Source organism: Zeugodacus cucurbitae, chromosome 4 (genome assembly GCF_028554725.1).
Source record: "Zeugodacus cucurbitae isolate PBARC_wt_2022May chromosome 4, idZeuCucr1.2, whole genome shotgun sequence".
NCBI lineage: Eukaryota > Metazoa > Arthropoda > Insecta > Diptera > Tephritidae > Zeugodacus > Zeugodacus cucurbitae.
The window spans coordinates 62,778,533-62,797,186 of record NC_071669.1 but is presented as its reverse complement, the minus strand read 5'-3'; the positions used below and the strand labels follow the sequence as shown (position 1 = coordinate 62,797,186).

The 18,654-nt window shown below is 36.0% G+C and overlaps 2 protein-coding genes across 2 annotated transcripts; both read left to right on the top strand.

The window, feature by feature from the left end:
- Positions 1-1,528: 1,528 nt before the first annotated feature.
- Positions 1,529-2,215, top strand: LOC128921707 (forkhead box protein I3-like). Its single transcript, XM_054229871.1, has one exon. The coding sequence runs from the start codon at positions 1,529-1,531 to the stop codon at positions 2,213-2,215; it is 687 nt and encodes a 228-aa protein (XP_054085846.1).
- A 2,314-nt stretch (positions 2,216-4,529) lies between these two features.
- On the top strand, positions 4,530-5,236 carry LOC105219942 (forkhead box protein fkh-2-like). The gene is made up of 2 exons (XM_011196300.2): positions 4,530-4,938; positions 4,995-5,236. The coding sequence occupies exons 1-2, from the start codon at positions 4,530-4,532 to the stop codon at positions 5,234-5,236; spliced, it is 651 nt and encodes a 216-aa protein (XP_011194602.2).
- Positions 5,237-18,654: the final 13,418 nt, after the last annotated feature.

The window sequence follows — 18,654 nt, the reverse complement described above, 5'->3', positions numbered from 1 at the left end:
TTCGAATCCTTGGTATTTATATCATCAAAGTCAGGGAGTCACTGTGACTCAATATTCGTCTTATTTTGGCTGAGAGTTATTGAGTTTTTTGTTTTAAAGTCAAGTTAATATCAAAACCAAATTATAAAATCAAGGTTAAACCAAGGGTTATAATCTGGTACACCAGTAATTATATCAGCAATACAGCGATGTAGAATTTAAACCAACCAAGGACAGGAGATGAAACTGAAATTCCTAAGAAATGTCTACTGTCCCTTAGGTTCATTTGTTAAAATAACTAAAGAAAAAATTAACGAAAAAATAAGATCAGTTTTTAATCAGTACAATTAAACAATACAACAACAATAAGTAATGGAAGCAACGCTTTGAAAAGTAAAATGCTTTCCACGAAAGGGATTATATGGAACATGCACATGTGGTAAGCATCTATCGACTACCTGAGCTCTTGATCTGCTTCGGTAGGCTTAACTTTCATTATGTAACAGTTGTGTCAGTTTCATACCTGCTAACATCGCTTGACCATTAAAAAAGTTAGAGGCTTAAAGAACAATAGATTCTCCGCTGACCTTGATCACATTATTTTCCTGTGTTGACTTCTTTCCGCTGTAATTGATAGCTTTGAGAACAGTTGTTCTCTTTCATGATCTTTACTTCGGGACTTAGCATCGTTGGTTAAATAAATCGAAGTTACAGCGTTGCATATCGGCTCTCAAGCAGGATAATGGACTTTAAAACCGACCTTTGTGGCAAGTACAGCTTTTCTTTGTTTCAAAACATCTTATGGAGATTGTGAAGCCATGTCATGACTTCCAGTCGCTTGGAGATAATTATGTTCGATGCATCTAAAGAGAGCAAGCTACAGAAGTGTTCCAAGAAATTAGTTTGAGGCCGTATAAAATGTTCTTCAAGGTAAGAAAGGGAAAATATGCATCAATAATTTTCTTGGAAAATAATCTTATATCATCTCAAAATATAAAGTCATTGAAATATGAATTTTAACCTATATTTCGTTTTATGTCTTTGGCATTTTTTGTGAAAAATTAAGTCTTTAAAGCTATTATAGTTTGATCCTCTATTACACTCTCAGCTTAACGCGAATTTCCCCTATGTTCAAGTCAGTGTCACTCCCTTACCTGCCACATCTGCAGAACAGCTGATATTGCTACGCGTCATTTTTCTACCTGAGATGACCTTTTTCCGGAATGATGTGTGGCTTATCTTAGAGCTTCTATGTTTTATTGCTTAAAACTCTATTGTTCTCGCCATAATTGACTTAATAACAATAGACTTTCTAACTTCTATATCACTTTCGAATGCTATAATCCTTTTTCCTGATTGATTTTTTTACAACGGATTCGACGTTAGTTTGACATCATCAAACTCTTTGGAGAAGAGACGGACTCTTAGCATATAAATACGAAATCGTTCAAAGCGAAAGTCATCAGTCATTTTTATACATCCGCACAGAATATCACTAGAAACTCTTCTTTACTTCGTATATTCATCACATTCCAAATAATAATCCACAATGGCCCAACATCTGGATTCAAGCTTCTCCATCCGAAATTTGTTGGCAGGTCCTGATGGTACCAATCCAGCGCTGACACCACCACCATCCGATGGGTCTTTATCGCCCAATACCTCTATGTCGTCGAACGAAGAGAATAATGGTAGTCGACCGAACTTGACGTACAGTGCGTTGGTGACAATGGCGATACGAAGCAGTCCTGAAGGCAAACTGACGTTGAATGCAATACAAAATTGGATCAGTGATAACTTCCCCTTTTTCCGAAAGGATGAGCAAGGTTGGCAGAACCAAATACGGCAGACGCTAAGCACAAACTCATGTTTCCTTAAGATACCACGTGCTTTGGATGATCCTGGACGTGGAAACTATTGGGGCATGAGTCCAGATTTAGCAGCAGTTGCTTCTGTTAGTGTAGGTAACGGAGCTTCACTTGGTTCCTTAGTCAACGGTGTAGCACACCCCACAGCCCCAAACGCGGTATATTTCCCCACACCACAAGAAATAGGGGAAACTCAGCGAGCAATGCTGATGCAGGCGATACAGGAACAGCAAGCAATGGGTACAACTGCAGCAACAACAACTTCAGCACCAATATGCAGAAATATGCCAAAGACTTGTCTTCCACCAACAGCAGATGGCGTCTTTTACTGGACAGCAAGTTCTTTCCTAATTTTAACTGGTTATTAAAAGTATGTGATATTAGGTGTATTCTTATAATATCTAGTGTGAAAAGATAATAAAATATGAAAAATTAAAATTGAAAAAATATCGATTTCTTTTGGTGCAGTTTAGTCATATTGAAAGGAATGAGGCTTATGAAGCATCATGGCTTTAATGTATTGGTGGGCTACGTGTAGGTATTGTTGAAGCTAAAGTTGCCAAGGCTTTTCTTAATCTTTGGCAATCTTCGTTAAAGCGCAGTCATAATCTATAACTTGTAAAAACTTCCGTGGAATGCGGGAACGAAATATTTATTTTATACTATACGTATTCATAGCTCGAAATAATTAATATAGTTTAGCAGAATATTGAACAAATGAGCATATTTCATAGTTCTCTCAATCTTGGCTCCGATGACGATATTGATTACCCTCTTCACAGCCAGTCTTATTCTATTGCAAAGTCGAGGTTGATTTATGTTTCGCAGATGATAACAACTCACACTACTTTTAATTGCAAGTGTGTGGGGATAATTCAGGCAATATTAAGTAGTCTGTGGAACATACTGGTTTGTAGCTGTGTCAACTCTCCTGGAATGAAATCCTAAATTGTCGTATTGAGATCATCCACAACTTTGTTTTTTTACCACCAAAATAGGTCATTCAATCAGCCAGTTATGGTTATTATATTGTGGTTTCATGTCAGGAAAAGCTCCTCTTTATAGTCCATGAAGTGACAGAAATCTGTTGGAAATTTTATTAATCCGCCGAGGTGTCAACTGCCATTTCCTACCATTTCTAGCTGCTTCTACAGTTGCAGCTTTATATTGTTGGAAAAACACTCGTATGTTAGTTGTTAATTGGCAATCCTTTATGTGTCGCCACAAATTATATGATTTTTGGCATGCGATTAGTTTGTCAGAAACAGTTGATCCAGGAATAACTGGAAGAGTCTGGCGCAAATCACCCGCCACCAGAATTATTATCTTTTATTTTATTTATGTTTTTTTTTTGTTAATGTTTTGTGCTTCTCAAGACAGCTAGCAACTCCAAGAAATTTGTGGAATGGGTCTGTGATGACGGTATTAAACGTATTATGGATCCCTCTTTGTTGGTACAAACCCAAACGTGGAATGAAAATTTCTCTAATTTTCTAAAATGTGATAGACTGAAGGAGGTATAGTTAGTGCGACCATATAACCTTTAAAAGTCACATTAAGCGCTGACATTCTAGAAGGATTACTACTCCTTATAGACTATGTGACCGCACTTCATCTGATATTGCGAAGGACAAAAAGTGTTATATGTGATCTACCAGACTAATCCAACCAAATCTAGATTTCCAAAATTAATAAAGGATACAAGGTACAACTTTAACATACATCAGAAATATATATATACCGTAACAAATTCAAACTCAGAACCTTACGAACTTTGAAAAGCGAAATAAATCCACAAGTGTTTGGATAGCTCAACAGTCATGTGTTTTTTATTGAAATTTCAAACAGAATTTTGAAAACATCAAACATGCACTTTTTCCTATTTAATAAGATATTTGAAATCACCAAAAGAGTGGGCAAGAAGATAAAACTGCCGGCTTATGCTAAATGGTGGCCTTATTAAATTGACGATGGCGCTGGAATCTCACCAGCTTTTCATGAAAAGCTAACTGAACACTTGAGATAATTAAGATTAAGATACAATTTTGAACGCTTTTTAAAAATTCAAATATAGTAAAAATTTAGTGTAAGAATATGAAATTATGAATCAATAATTCTCTTGGTGAATAATCTTATATCATCTCAAAATGTAAAGTCATTGAAATATAAATTCTAACCTATATTTCGTCTTGCCAATGACATTTTTTGTGGATAATTTAAAAGTGTTAAAAGCTAGTTTGATCCTCTATAACATTCTTAGCGTGTCAAGTGTCACTCTGTTACCTGCCACATCTGCAGAACAGCTGATATTGCTACGCGTCATTTTCCTACCTGTGATGACCTTTTTCCGGAGCAATTTGTGACTTATCTCAGAGCTTCTATGTTCTATTGTTTTTAAATTGTATAGTTCTCGCCATAATTGATTTAAGAACAATCGACTTTTTAACTTCTATATCACTTTCGAATGCTATAATCCTTTTTCCTGACCTTGATTTTTTGACAAGGCATTCGACGTTATTTTGACATCATCAAACTCTTTGGAGCAGAGATGTGACTCTTAGCATATAAATACGAAATCGTTCAGAGCGAAAGTCATCAGTCATTTTTAGACATCCGTACAGAATAGCACTTGAAATTCTACTTTACTTCGTATAAACTTCACACTCTCAACAATCATCCACAATGGCCCAAAATCTGGAATCCAACTTCTCCATCAGAAATTTGTTGGCAGGACCAGATGGCACCAACCCAGCGCTGACACCACCACCATCCGATGGGTCTCTATCGCCCAACATTTCCATGTCGTCGAATGAAGATAATAATGGAAGTCGCCCGAACTTGACTTATAGTGCGTTGGTGACAATGGCGATACGAAGCAGTCCTGAAGGCAAACTGACGTTGAATGCAATACAAAGTTGGATTAGTGAGAACTTCCCTTATTACAGGAAGGATGAGCAAGGCTGGCAGAACCAAATACGGCAGACGCTAAGCACGAATTCATGCTTCCTTAAGGTGCCAAGAGCGTTGGACGACCCTGGACGTGGAAACTATTGGGCGTTGAGTTCTGAATTACCAGCAGTTCGTACTGTCGGTGTGGGAAATGGATGTGCTATCGGAGCATTGATAAATGGTGTACCACATCCTCAGGCTCCAAATGCGGTTTACTTCCCCACGAGGTACAAGGAGTCCATCAGACTCAATTAGTGCAGGCGCTACATGAGCAGCATGCTTGGTATCAGTATCACCTCCAACAAACACTACTATTGCAGCAACAATTGTTTATACTGCAACAACAACAGGCTCAGCAACACTATCAGGACGTATACCAGAAACTAATGTTCCACCAACAACAAGTCGAGTTTCTGACTTCGCAGCAAATATCCACATAAGGAATTTATATTAAGTAGATCACACTATAAAAGACATTATCGTATATAGACATTCGTTAGTTAGTAAGTAAGATAGAGTGACTTATGAAAGCCAGTATTGATTGTGATATCGAAAATATTTTCTGTTAAAAAACAATTAAATAAAAATGCAAGAAAAATAAAAAAGAAATTGTTCATTAATAACCTTATGTTCTTGAATCGGGAATAAGCAGGCGATCGACCAGAAGCGTCTAGAATTGGCCAACAGAAAGGGTTTAGTGTTCCAACAGGAGAACGCCAGACCACATACTTCGTTGATGACTCGTCGGAAGCTACAAGAGCTCGGATGGGAGGTTTTATCGCATCCACCATATAGTCCGGATATTGCGCCAAGTGATCATATCGTGGGTTTAACGTCATAACAGTCAATATATACAAATATAACCCCAAACCCGAAGTATTATCCCAATTAGATTATTTTCCTTAGAATTCGTTGTAACTCCAGCTAATTAAACTCCACCTAACTTAATCAAAATACAGAGTTTTTTTATAAATTTTGAATAAACAAAAGCAAATTCTACACTGCTACTCAGAATAACAAACTTTCTTTCACATGTTCTCAAGAATTTTTCACCACACCTGTAAGCATAAGAAATTTCAACATTGTTGCTCTACTTTGACCTTTTTCATGGAAAACTAAAAACTTTCTTGATATTTTAATGCGGCATAAAAAGTTTGCGTTAAAAAATTACGCTTCACACAAACAACGAAAAAGAAACACGTACAATAAAGCCAAGAAGCCACCAAGGCCAGACATTTTTTGCCAGCAACTTGGCAAAGTTGGCGCATGTTGCACGTACAGGTGCAGGTGAGTAAGAAAGAGAGTCGTGCTACTACTTGCAACAGCTGCCAGCAGCAGCGGCAAACGTGTCACGTGGGTGCTGATAGTTGCACGCAGCAAAGTTTGCGCGGAAGTTTACGCCAACAGTTGTTGCAAGTATTTATGATAAATGCAAGAACAAAAGCAAACAAAAAAAATTGAAATAAAATAAAGAATTAGAGCAAGAATGCGAACAACTGGCCAAAAAGTGGGAAGAAACTCACATTCGGAAGAAGCTATGCAAATGCATGCATTCATAATTTTTTTGGTAAACTCAAATAAATTGTATGTGCGTGGCGTCACCATTTGTTGCAACGAGGAAAAATGGCAAAAAAAATATTTTTGAAAATAAAAAATTTGCGACTTCCTCGCGGAACTTTCGAGCGTGTGCAACGCTGATTGCTCGCAACTACTACTGTCGCTACAAGTTGACATCTTTATTATTGTTGTTGTTGCTGTTGTTGTTTGGTCGGTTGACTGCCGTAACACCATGCATACTTCAGCATTTACGTTCGCATAATTTTATTATAAATCAGCGAAATGCACATGCGTCAGCGTCAAACCGAAACTGCAGTGCTCCACTGCCAGCATTTGTTATACATAATTCTACTTTTATTTTCTGCTTTTCGTTTATTTATTTCGTTATTTTGTTATTTATACTTTTTGGTTGGGCAACTTTTGTGCGGTGTGGCACGGCGTAACGCGTCTGTTGCTGACAGTATTTACCCATTAAGCATCATAAAAAACTTTGCACTCATAATTTTGCAGTACTTGAATTAATGTGCGAGCATTTTGTGCGTCAACTGGTCAACAACAATACCAAAAGCAACAACAACACCAACTTTAACAATGAGAGCAACAGTATTGTGGAAGGCAACAACTGCAGCCAAAACTTATGGAAGTAGTTGAAGCTGACTTTCAGCGATGAACATATGTTTGTGTGTGTGTATTTACATAGTTGTGTGTATATATACATAATATTTACAGTTAAGCTTTTTGAATTTATGTCGGAAAATATGAATTTATATTTTGGAAAAGAGTGCGATTCTGAAGATGGAAAATGTACTGTGCAGTTTACTTGAGGTATGGCAATTTTACTATGATTTATTCTCACGGCAAGGTTGCTTTTCCAATTTTTGACACAAAGTATTCTACCAACTTGATGAACCCCCTTTTTTGAATAATCTCACAAATAAAACCATAAATAAAAGTATAATAACACTGTCCAACAAATGAAGACTTTTTGAATGGAACAGAATAGCGACCCTATAATTCTGAAAGGGTATGTTGAGTAGATCATTTTTGTAGAACAAACTTATGGTCCAGCACGTCTGAGTTTTTTTTTTACAGTGGGTCAAAGTATTCATTTTTTGGTCGAAGGGAGCATTATACTATATGAAAAAAATGTTGTAAGTTAATGTCTGAGAGAATTCTTATGGTGTCTGTTTGATGTAAATTATTATTATTATACGATTTAGATCAAGCTTTAATGATCTATCATCCGTAACTCCAGGATTTATATCTCATCACTCATGACAACTTGAGTTGGTTGGTACTCAACATTATCCGATTTAACTCCGCTGAATTTAAATTTCCTCTTTTGAGGTCTAGAAGAATTCGATTAAGAAGGTTATTGCTCTTCAGATTATCTTAAAAAATAGAAAAATGTTGTCGAAATTAGTTAAAATATTCCAAGAACCGACAATATCAAAACTAAATAAAGATAGTGTTGTCTAAACAATAATTTCAGGCTTAACTCTGCAACGACTAAATTTAAACTCTCTAGAACAAAATACTAGGGAACTCTACTTGCTTAAAAATTAAAAAATTTTGAGTATAATGAATGAATCGAAGTCTTCTCAGAATTTTTTTTCGAAATATAATAAATATTTAATTAATGATTTTTGCGCTACAACAACAACAAAAGCGTTGGAAGAACACAAAGGCCTACAGGAGTACGACAAAACATTGCATCAAATCTTCATAATAACTCTCGCAACTTGAAATAATTTATCAAGATCCCGAAATATAGTTCCTTAGAATGTTTGACTCTCTTGATGTTAACCGAGACTCTATTTTCATAATAATAATAATAAGAAGAAGACTAGGAAACCCTTAATCATAATTTATATTTAGTCTGCTACAAAAATAATACAATATTCGTTAAATAAATCAAATGAAATTACCTTTAAAGCGCATGCCACACTAATCCAAGCATATTTCGTCTGTAGTGGTAACTTATGGCTACATTAATTTATCGCCAACCACAAACGACATAATTGTGCTGCCGACAATTACCAACGAACAGCTCTTCAACGCGCTGAAGAGCAGAGAGCCGTCCAAATTGCTTCACACAAACACACACAGGCACACACACTTACATACCAAATTGTGTACATTTGCGCACACACTCGATTGTAAATTCTTTGTCCAAACACAGACGTCCAGCAGCAGTGGCAGTGGCAGCGGCTGCAACAACAAAACAAACGCCGGAGTAATTACCACTCGAGACGGACTGGTAACATATCATTTACTAAATAGACACATAAATTAATGCATCATATTGACCGCATCTTGAATGACTGCGTGCCACGGATTGAAGCTGTGAGGCTGCAGAAAGCAGTCAAGCAGTGGGCGGCAGATGACAGGCTTTAGTTGTGGGGGAAGCGGATTTTGTGCTAGCAATGCAAGCGTGTAATTAATTTGCACAATAGTCGTCTCTTGAATGCGCACCTAAGCCGAGCTTTGCTTCACTTCTACATATGCTAACTGTAAGCGCATATAATTGAGATTGAGTTTGTGTCGGATGATTAAGTGCGCATTTTATTGACAATAATAAATCAAGAATTCATACCAGCGTCTGTATGAATATTTTAATTACAATTTGAATTAATTTTTTTCCCATTTTTTATGAGGCTTTCGTTGACTATTGTCATTATTGTTTGTAGTATTATTATTATATTTTTCCAGCTGCAAATTTAATATGTAAATTAACTATTTAGCAATTAAATTTTTACCAACTCTGCTGCATATTAATTAGTCCAGTGAAGCACTTAATTCTAGCAAAAACTAACAAACTATCACTTTCAATTTGAATAAGTATGTCAAGTAATGTAAGCTAAAATATAATTAGCAAATTATTTACATTATTGAATTGAAATTATTACAAAATTTATTTCAAACGAACTGTCAAATAAGTATTGATTTTATTAGAGCGAAACACCTATACTTTACATTAATTTTTTTAGTATTTTCGAGGGCTATATGATTAAATATAACATCTTAAAAAATCCAAACTTGTATGCATAGGGCTTTCAGCACCATCAAGTAGTTCGAATATGGTCTTAAGCCTTTTCCCACAGCCAAATTAATTTAAGGCGTTTATTAGCAATTTTTTTTTTTTTGAAAGGGAAGGAAATGATTGAGGTAAACGGAATTTTAAGACGATAGTGTACAATATTTACGGCTTAAAAAACAATATTTACTATTAAAAAATATTGAATTTTTTTCAAAGTTGGAGCGCCTGGAGTCTGCACTTGTAAATCGGTGCCGGTGATGGAGGTCGTGCGATGCATCTGAAAAAGTCGAACCAACTTTTTTTTTAATTTTTTTAAGTTTCTTTTTTTATGAACTAAAAAAATACCGAAGAAGTTATAAAATTCCAAATTTTTTCGAAGTTTGAAAAAAAAAATCACTTTTTTAAGAAAAAAAAAATTGACTTTAAGTTGCAAAACAAGTAGTTTAAATAAAACTTTTGTCCAACTATTTTAGTTCAAATAGAAGAGAATTTAATACTGAAGCTAGATCACTTTGGTTTTTTTTCGGTCGGATATATATTCTTTTTGCTATCGCCGGCACCGTTTTCTAACACTTGTGAAAATGAAACCTCGATAAAACGCGCTTTAAGCATTCGCACCTGCTCGACGCTCGGCCACTAAAACTGCTCTAGCTTCGAAAATATGTCGAATTGGCCATCTGGAATAAAGACATATTCTTGGATAGTTTTGGAAGAGATTTAAAACAAAACAAAAAAATCGATTTTTTGAAGCCTGTAAAGCATAATATTCTAATTGAGAAACCAGCTTTTGTATTTTGCACAGCCGGCTACTTAATTAACGATCAGCTGTTATACATTTTTGTATTTTTCTATTCATAAGAAGTTGGTAAGTTTCATCAGCTGATTGCTGATTAATGTTAAAATCAATTCGTATGATATATCAATTAAAATAGCACTTTAATTGACGAATGTAAAAGTTTCACACGGGAGTAAATTAATCAATTAATATGATTCAATTTCGGATTCAGATTAATTAAAGGGTGATTTTTTAAGAGCTTGATAACTTTTTAAAAAAAAAAAACGCATAAAAATCTCGCAAAATCTCATCGGTTCTTTATTTGAAACGTTAGATTGGTTCATGACATTTACTTTTTGAAGATAATTTCATTTAAATGTTGACCGCGGCTGCGTCTTAGGTGGTCCATTCGGAAAGTCCAATTTTGGGCAACTTTTTCGAGCATTTCGGCCGGAATAGCCCGAATTTCTTCGGAAATGTTGTCTTCCAAAGCTGGAATAGTTGCTGGCTTATTTCTGTAGACTTTAGACTTGACGTAGCCCCACAAAAAATAGTCTAAAGGCGTTAAATCGCATGATCTTGGTGGCCAACTTACGGGTCCATTTCTTGAGATGAATTGTTCTCCGAAGTTTTCCCTCAAAATGGCCATAGAATCGCGAGCTGTGTGGCATGTAGCGCCATCTTGTTGAAACCACATGTCAACCAAGTTCAGTTCTTCCATTTTTGGCAACAAAAAGTTTGTTAGCATCGAACGATAGCGATCGCCATTCACCGTAACGTTGCGTCCAACAGCATCTTTGAAAAAATACGGTCCAATGATTCCACCAGCGTACAAACCACACCAAACAGTGCATTTTTCGGGATGCATGGGCAGTTCTTGAACGGCTTCTGGTTGCTCTTCACCCCAAATGCGGCAATTTTGCTTATTTACGTAGCCATTCAACCAGAAATCATAAGACCATAAATCGGACGTAAAGCGCGAAACACATTTCGAACCGAACACTGATTTTGGTAATAAAATTCAATGATTTGCAAGCGTTGCTCGTTAGTAAGTCTATTCATGATGAAATGTCAAAGCATACTGAGCATCTTTCTCTTTGACACCATGTCTGAAATCCCACGTGATCTGTCAAATACTAATGCATGAAAATCCTAACCTCAAAAAAATCACCCGTTACATATTCGAAATGAATCAGTATATTCTAGAATAGATAGACCGACGATCGAACCATCAGCTTGGAACCTATTTGACAAGACAACTTCCGAAAAAACAACTTGATGAAAAATAAGTTTGGTTAAACATTACGAAGCAAACCACACTGAATACTAAAAAATAGTATCTCAATCGCATTTTTTCAGAATTTATATTTCAGTAAAAATCTGTAAATGAAAAGCTCTTCCGAAGAAGAATGTGAGCTTTGAAGTCATGAAATAACTTTCTTAATATTTAGAAGCCAGTGCTTTCATGTATTACTTCTTCAAGTAGGTCAAAAGTACTTTCTAGGTTAAATGCTATATTTTCAAACTAAAAGCGTTTTGATATTTTTCATAGTTTGAATACAAAAGTTGAAATCGTCATAACTTCTATCTGAATAGAATGTATTGTTGCTATTGTATAACCGTTTTAAATAACACCATTATAGTATTTGAAATAGAATATATAGTCAATGCAGTTCCTCCATTTTATAATAAAAAAGTAAACATTACCTGCAGTGACAACTACCGAACACTTCCTATTTCATTTTCCGCTAAATTTCCTATATCACTCGATTTCCATTGCGGCCTCATATCGGCATTTATATTGACACATCCGTTAGCAATAGCGCTTACAGTCATTCCCATGAGTATTACATACTGGCACTTACTTACTTATATGCTGCTAACATGTGGGTTTGGTGTTGGACGTGTGTTAAGGATATTCATGTGAGAATGGATATATCTGCTTCATGGTCCAGTTTTTTAGTAAACAAAAATAATTTTGTTAATGTTTGTTCGAGGGTTTGTTGTTCGACTAAAAAAGGTACATGGGATCGCCATATTAATATAAGTCAGGGTGTTTGAAAGAGACAGTTATGCTACTAATCATAGAACTAGCCAATCAAATCTTCGATATTGTGTCTGGTGTCAGCAATAAAAATAGAAGACAAAAGTAGTGAAAGAAGATCTGCCTTGCCATTTCAATTTGCTTAAAATCACTGTGTACTACAAACTTTAAAAATCGTACTCAACGTTTTGTAAGGACTAACGTGGAAAATAGAAAATGGAATTCAATCATTCACCTACAATACGGTTTTACGGCCACATTCGATTCATATGCATTCATTGAATTGGTGTCAATTCGTTGCTATCAAACGCTTTGAGCTGCAGCATTGGCTTGGTATACTAAATGGACAACAACACTTATGTATATACGGATATATGCCAACTGTACATACACACATGAGCACTTATTTACATTCTGGCATCGAACGAACAATCAATAGCTTCGACTGCGGGTCAGCAATGCGTCGATAGCCTGTAAGAGCGCACGCATCACCTGTACTGGTGGGAGTACTGGAATGTAGCGACCCGCATTCCAAAAACGATTGACACTAATAAAATTGGAAAAGGTGATTGTGCAATGGGTCAGTCTCAGATAAGGTTACGTTTGTTTGACAATAGCTTGAGAAGTAGAGCTCGTAGAAGAATTTAAACTTTTTTCTACTCTTCTACAATAAAGCTTCTCCTATAAAGCCATTCATAGGTTATCTAAAGCCTGAGAGAATATCAGCTTTTTTTGTTTGGAAACTATAAAGCTCGAAAAAGCTCTATATTGCCATTTTTTCCCTTAAATTAAATTCATCACAAGATTTTTATTAAAAATATATGTGCCTGGTTGCTAACTGCACTGAAATCCTGGATTGATTGCCAAACATTGAAAATGTACTGCGCGTTGGTGACCAAGGCCATACAAAATAGTCTGGAATAACTCTTGACTTTGTGTTAATTGTTAGCCAGTCTTGATTCTATATCCATATTATCACAAGGACCAACATTATTGGTAGAGCCAAAAAAAGATAACGTTTTACCAACGGACTTGCGGGTGAAGATGACTACAAGCAGTAACCGCGAGAGAGAATACAATAATAAATCACAGAACCCTTGCATTATTATTGGGCGGAACAACTCCGTTGGCAGAGCATAATCTGACACGATGTCACGATGAATGAGTGGAACAATAAAAAAAAACAATTTAGACACATGAGCTAGCAGCCAGAGTACATAATTTATAAAAGCGATTCTTTGTATTTAAACAATTTCAAATAAAAACAAGTAAGAAAGAGCTAAGTTCGGGTGTAACCGAACAGTTTATACTCTCGTAATTTATTTCTTTAACTTTATTTATATTATATAATACACAATTTGACCCACATATTCGTCATTTATATTGTATAAAGTCCATTGAAAGTTGGAAACCATAATATTAGGTTAGAAGCACCGATATATGGGGCCTTAAAAACGTATGGTCCGATTTCGGCGATTCTTAGAATGGGGCTGCCACACAATTAACATAGTATTTGTGCAAAGTTCTCCACCGATATCTTCACTAGTGCTTACTTTATATATTGTAAAGTAAACGATTCAAGGAAGTAGGCGTGGTTGTGAAGCGATTTGGCTTATTTTCACAACATATCATTGGGATGTAAGGAAACTATTACAAACCAAGTTTCATTGAAATCGGTCAAGTAGTTCCAGAGATATGGTTTTTGACCCATAAGTGGGCGACGCCAAGCCCATTTTCCATTTCGTAAAAAAAATTGAGTACAGCTTTCATCTGCCATTTCTTATGTGAAATTTAGTGTTTCTGACGTTTTTCGTTAGTGAGTTAACCCACTTTTAGTAATTTTCAACCTAACTTTTGTATGGGAGGTGGGCGTGGTTATGATCCGATTTCTTTTATTTTTGGACTGTATTAGGAAGTTGCTTAAAAAACGACTGCAGAAAGTTTGGTTTATATAGCTCTATTGGATTGCGAAATATGTACAAAAAACCTATTATGGGGCGGGGACACGCCCACTTCCCCAAAAATATTACATCCAAATATGCCCCTTCATAGTGCGATCCTTCATACCAAATTTTATTTCCATAGCTTTATTTATGTCGTAGTTATGGCACTTTATGTGTTTTCGGTTTTCGCCATTTTGTGGGCGTGACAGTAGTCCGATTTTGCTCATTTTCGAGTGCAACCTTCCTATGGTGCCAAGAAATAAGTGTGCCAAGTTTCTCCAAGATATCTTAATTTTTACTCAAGTTACAGCTTGCACAGACGGACGGACGGTCGAACAAATTATAATACTGTCTTTAGCAACATTTGTTGCGAGAGTATAAAAATGTCAAAATTAAGTTGAAGTTACTCTGCGGCACTTGAGTGAAGAGGTGCTTCCACAGCTCGTAACTTACCGGCAGCCAGAGCTACGCTAAATAAAAATATATGATATAACATGCATACATTTATGTAACTATAACTCACTTAAGTGCTATTGTTACTCGCTTAACTTATTCTATTGTTTTCAGCAGGAGATTATAGCTGGTTGACGAACGGTAAGGGATAGGGTCAGCTTAACTAAGCAGGCATGAAATTCACGCGATTTAGCATCGACGATGTCGATAGATCGAAAACCTGTTTCTCTGTTATTCTTCAAAAACAATAGCTAAACTAAAACCACTGCTACTTGCTGACGGCATTGTGGGTTTTACCAGCAATTAACCTTTTCATGACCTTGATTTGGTGACTTTGTGTCTGAAGTTAGTTTGTAAGATTTTCGCTACCTAGAACTATTTGGTGTATAGTATTATAACAAAAGGAATTTGTTCCATAAATTTGATGGCATTGTGATAAACTATAGTATAACTTACATAAGTCAGAAATTATAAAAAAAGTAAAAGTAAAAAAGTAAATTTTGAAAAATTACTTCGTTACGAGATGTTAATCATATCTACACGAACCCAATTGTGATAACGCCGAAGCGAAAAATGAAGACTATTTTAGAGAGGCACAATAGAAAATGATCAATTTTATATTGAAATGGTTTCGCATAAATCTGTATTTGGCATTAGTTATAATCATTAATTTTATTTCATGCGATTTTCACTTTGTATCATGCGATTTTTATATAAGCATTTAAGAATGAAATATAATGAAGCAATGTAACTGAAAACACAGCGAGCCTTAAATATATTTAATAAAGCCGAGAATAACCTCTCTATATTGAAATTTTATTCCCCATCGATTAAGGGATTAGGGGTAGTCAGAGACATGAACAAATTACAATTTTCAGTATTTTTTTTTTTGTTATTAAATCATGTTATTTTACAAAAGTAATATGGTATTATTACATACTGTTTTGACTTGAAGTTACAAAAATTAGAACAAAATATTTGTAATTTCCAAAATGAAAGCTACTTGTGTTGTTCCACTTTCAAAAACAGGTCGCTGCGGTGACAATCATAAGTCCTTTCAAACTCATCTAAAATCAATCGGATTAGAAAAATTATTTTTATAAATAGATAATCCTGGGTCTGATCGACGCTTTTTTGTTTTTCTTTTCAAAAATTAAAAAAAAGGCGGCCTCGGGAAATTTTTTTCTCGATTTTTTGGAAAAAATCAACATTTATTTGGTCTTAAAAATAGAAATTTTTGAAAAAAAGCTCCGATCCGGCCGAGGATAATTATGTATTCTAAACGCTGTAGAAATTTCATTAAAATCTACTGAGCGGTTTTCGAGGTACAGTTGTCACCAGTTCAGAAAACACAGTTTTTTTAGCATGTTGGAGTGTCCAAGCGCTCTTTATTATTTGTCGAATAACTCGAAGAGTAATTATAGGATCAACTTCCAATTTTCAGAGAATATTTCTTTTTTTTTTTTTTGAAAATCCTGACCACCCCTAACTTTTTAACCCTTTTAACATGTATACTATATGTTTTTGGAGCTGCTAAATCCGAAACCCCATCAGATCGGGGTTTTGAGATAACCCCCAGAAAACCAATACGGCGGACAGCGACATTAAAATCCATTGGAGTTTCAACTCGTTATTAAAGGGGGGGAAGAGGTCTTCGGGGTCGCTGATTACGAATCCGTATTCGGTTTTTTTTTTTTTCAAAATTCAAAATGGCGGATCAAACATGGATCCAATTTCAAATTATATTATTATATTTACATATTAGGCTTCGAAGAAAATTGATAAGTAAAAATAATTTTTGGAATTTTTGAATGATGGATAAAATAGTCGAATTCAACACGAAAAGGCTTTTAACCCTTTATTGAGTCTTTCAAAAAGTCTTTTAACCCTTGAGTTCTTTAGATTATGTTGATCTGAAGAGTTAAATTTTTATATTCATTTACGTTCATATCATACCAGATAGTCCACTGATTAAATAGAGATGGATCACATCAATTACTTCATGTTCACATTTTAATATTAAGCAAAACACATTTGCATTATGCATTTACTCGTACTACATATTGAGGACCGCCAACAGCACACACTGTTGCCGCGTAAATATTTATGAAACCCGAGCGTTGTCAATTTGTTGCTAGCACTAGGTGTTGTACTATATTGGCACATTGCCAAAAGGCATAAGTGAGGCAGTCGTGGTTGCAACTACCTTAATGGCTGCATATTACAGCCGCAATAAATGCATTTATGCACACCTGTGTGCGTGTGTGTGCGAGTGCGTCGCTTAATCGACGTGTGGCAACACGGCAGCAACAATACTACTACAAAGTGGCAGCCATGAATGAGTAAATAATATAAAATGCAGGGCAACGCAAGCAAATAGCCAATAATACAGCAACAATAGTGAATGCGGGTGTGCGCTTAAAAGCCAACTAAACTGCATGCACGCATGTGTGTGTGTCCTATATGAAATTGTTCATTCAAAGCGCTTCGCTTGCAATATAGCGCTATTTCAATATAAATGCGCGTTATATATTGCTTGCTGTTGTTGCTTAACAACAACAAATTATGCAACATTTACTGCCATTCATTGCTTATTGCTGCTTTTCTGCTGCTGGAACAAGCTCATGCTTAGTGTGGACATAATTGTATTTTTTCTGGCACTGAGTCAAATCGACTTTTGCCGCCATTGCCAAAAAATCTTTCGCCAATTCTTCAGAGTTCTCAATTTTATTTATTGTACTATTTTTGTTGTATCACACCAGCAATTCTTTGTTGTTTTTATGAATCGTTGATTTTATTCGCCGGAAAAGAATAAAGCATTGCTTAAAATGGCGAGGAGATGCAACAGGATGTATATTTTATTATACCGGGTTGACATTTGATTGACAGTGGTAATAGATTTATGGAGTTAATGCATTATGGAGCTTACGGCTTACTGCTTATTACATAACCTACTTTATTTGCTGAAATTGTTGAATAATATATGCTTATATAATAAATATAATAAATAAAATCCACCATGGACCAGATATTCAACATGCACTAAATCTTGGAAAAGACTCGAAAGAGAAGAATCGACACTCACCACCTGTTCATCGATTTTAAAGCTGCCTTCGACAGCACGCAAAGGAGCTGCCGCGATGTCTGAATTTGGTATCCCCTCAAAACAAATACGGCTATGTAAATTGACGTTGAGCAACACCAAAAGCTCCGTCAGGATCGGGAAGGACCTCTCCGAGCCGTTCTATACGAAACGAGGCTTCTGGCAGGAAGGTACAATCGATGATATGATATCATCGGAGGCAACAACCACGCCGATCGTTCTGCGTTTTCCCGCCTGGATAAGGAAGCGAAGCAAATGGGTCTGGAGGTAAATGAGGACAAGTCGAAATATCTCCTGCCATCAAACAAACAGTCAGAGCACTCGCGTCTTTTCTCACACGTCACTGTTGACAGTCATAACTTTGAAGTCGTAGATACTTTCGTCTACTTGGGAACCAGCGTTAACAACACCAACAATGTCAGCCTCGAAATCCAACGCAGAATCACTCTGCCAACAGGTGCTACTATGGACTAAGTAGGCAATTGAAAAGTAAAGTCCTCTCTCGACGAACCAAAATCAAACTCTATAAGTCGCTCATAATTACCGTCCTGATGTATGGCGCTGAAGCGTGGACGATGAAACGACTCTTGGGGTTTTCGAGAGAAAGGTTTTGAGCAAGATATATGGTCCACTAAACATTGGCAACGGCGAATACCGCAGACGAGGGAACGATGAGCTGTACGATTTATACGACGGCATTGACATAGTCCAGCGAATAAAAAGACAGCGGCTACGCTGGCCAGATCATGTTGTACGGTTGGATGAAAACACTTCAGCTCTGAAAGTATACGATGCGGTACCCGATGGAGGAAGCCGCGGAAAAGGACGACCCCAACTCCGTCACTTTTATGAGATGAGAAATAAGAATAAACTCATAATTATTTTTCCTCCAAATTTTCTCGATAGCCCAGTTCTCACTCAAATGCTTGAATATCTCTACCAG

Coding starts and splice junctions, on each gene's coding strand:
- LOC128921707 (XM_054229871.1), top strand. CDS start 1,529: ATGGCCCAACATCTGGATTCAAGCTTCTCCATCCGAAATTTGTTGGCA.
- LOC105219942 (XM_011196300.2), top strand. CDS start 4,530: ATGGCCCAAAATCTGGAATCCAACTTCTCCATCAGAAATTTGTTGGCA. Junction 4,939..4,994: donor ACCAGCAGTTCGTACTGTCG/GTGTGGGAAATG, acceptor CCACATCCTCAG/GCTCCAAATGCGGTTTACTT.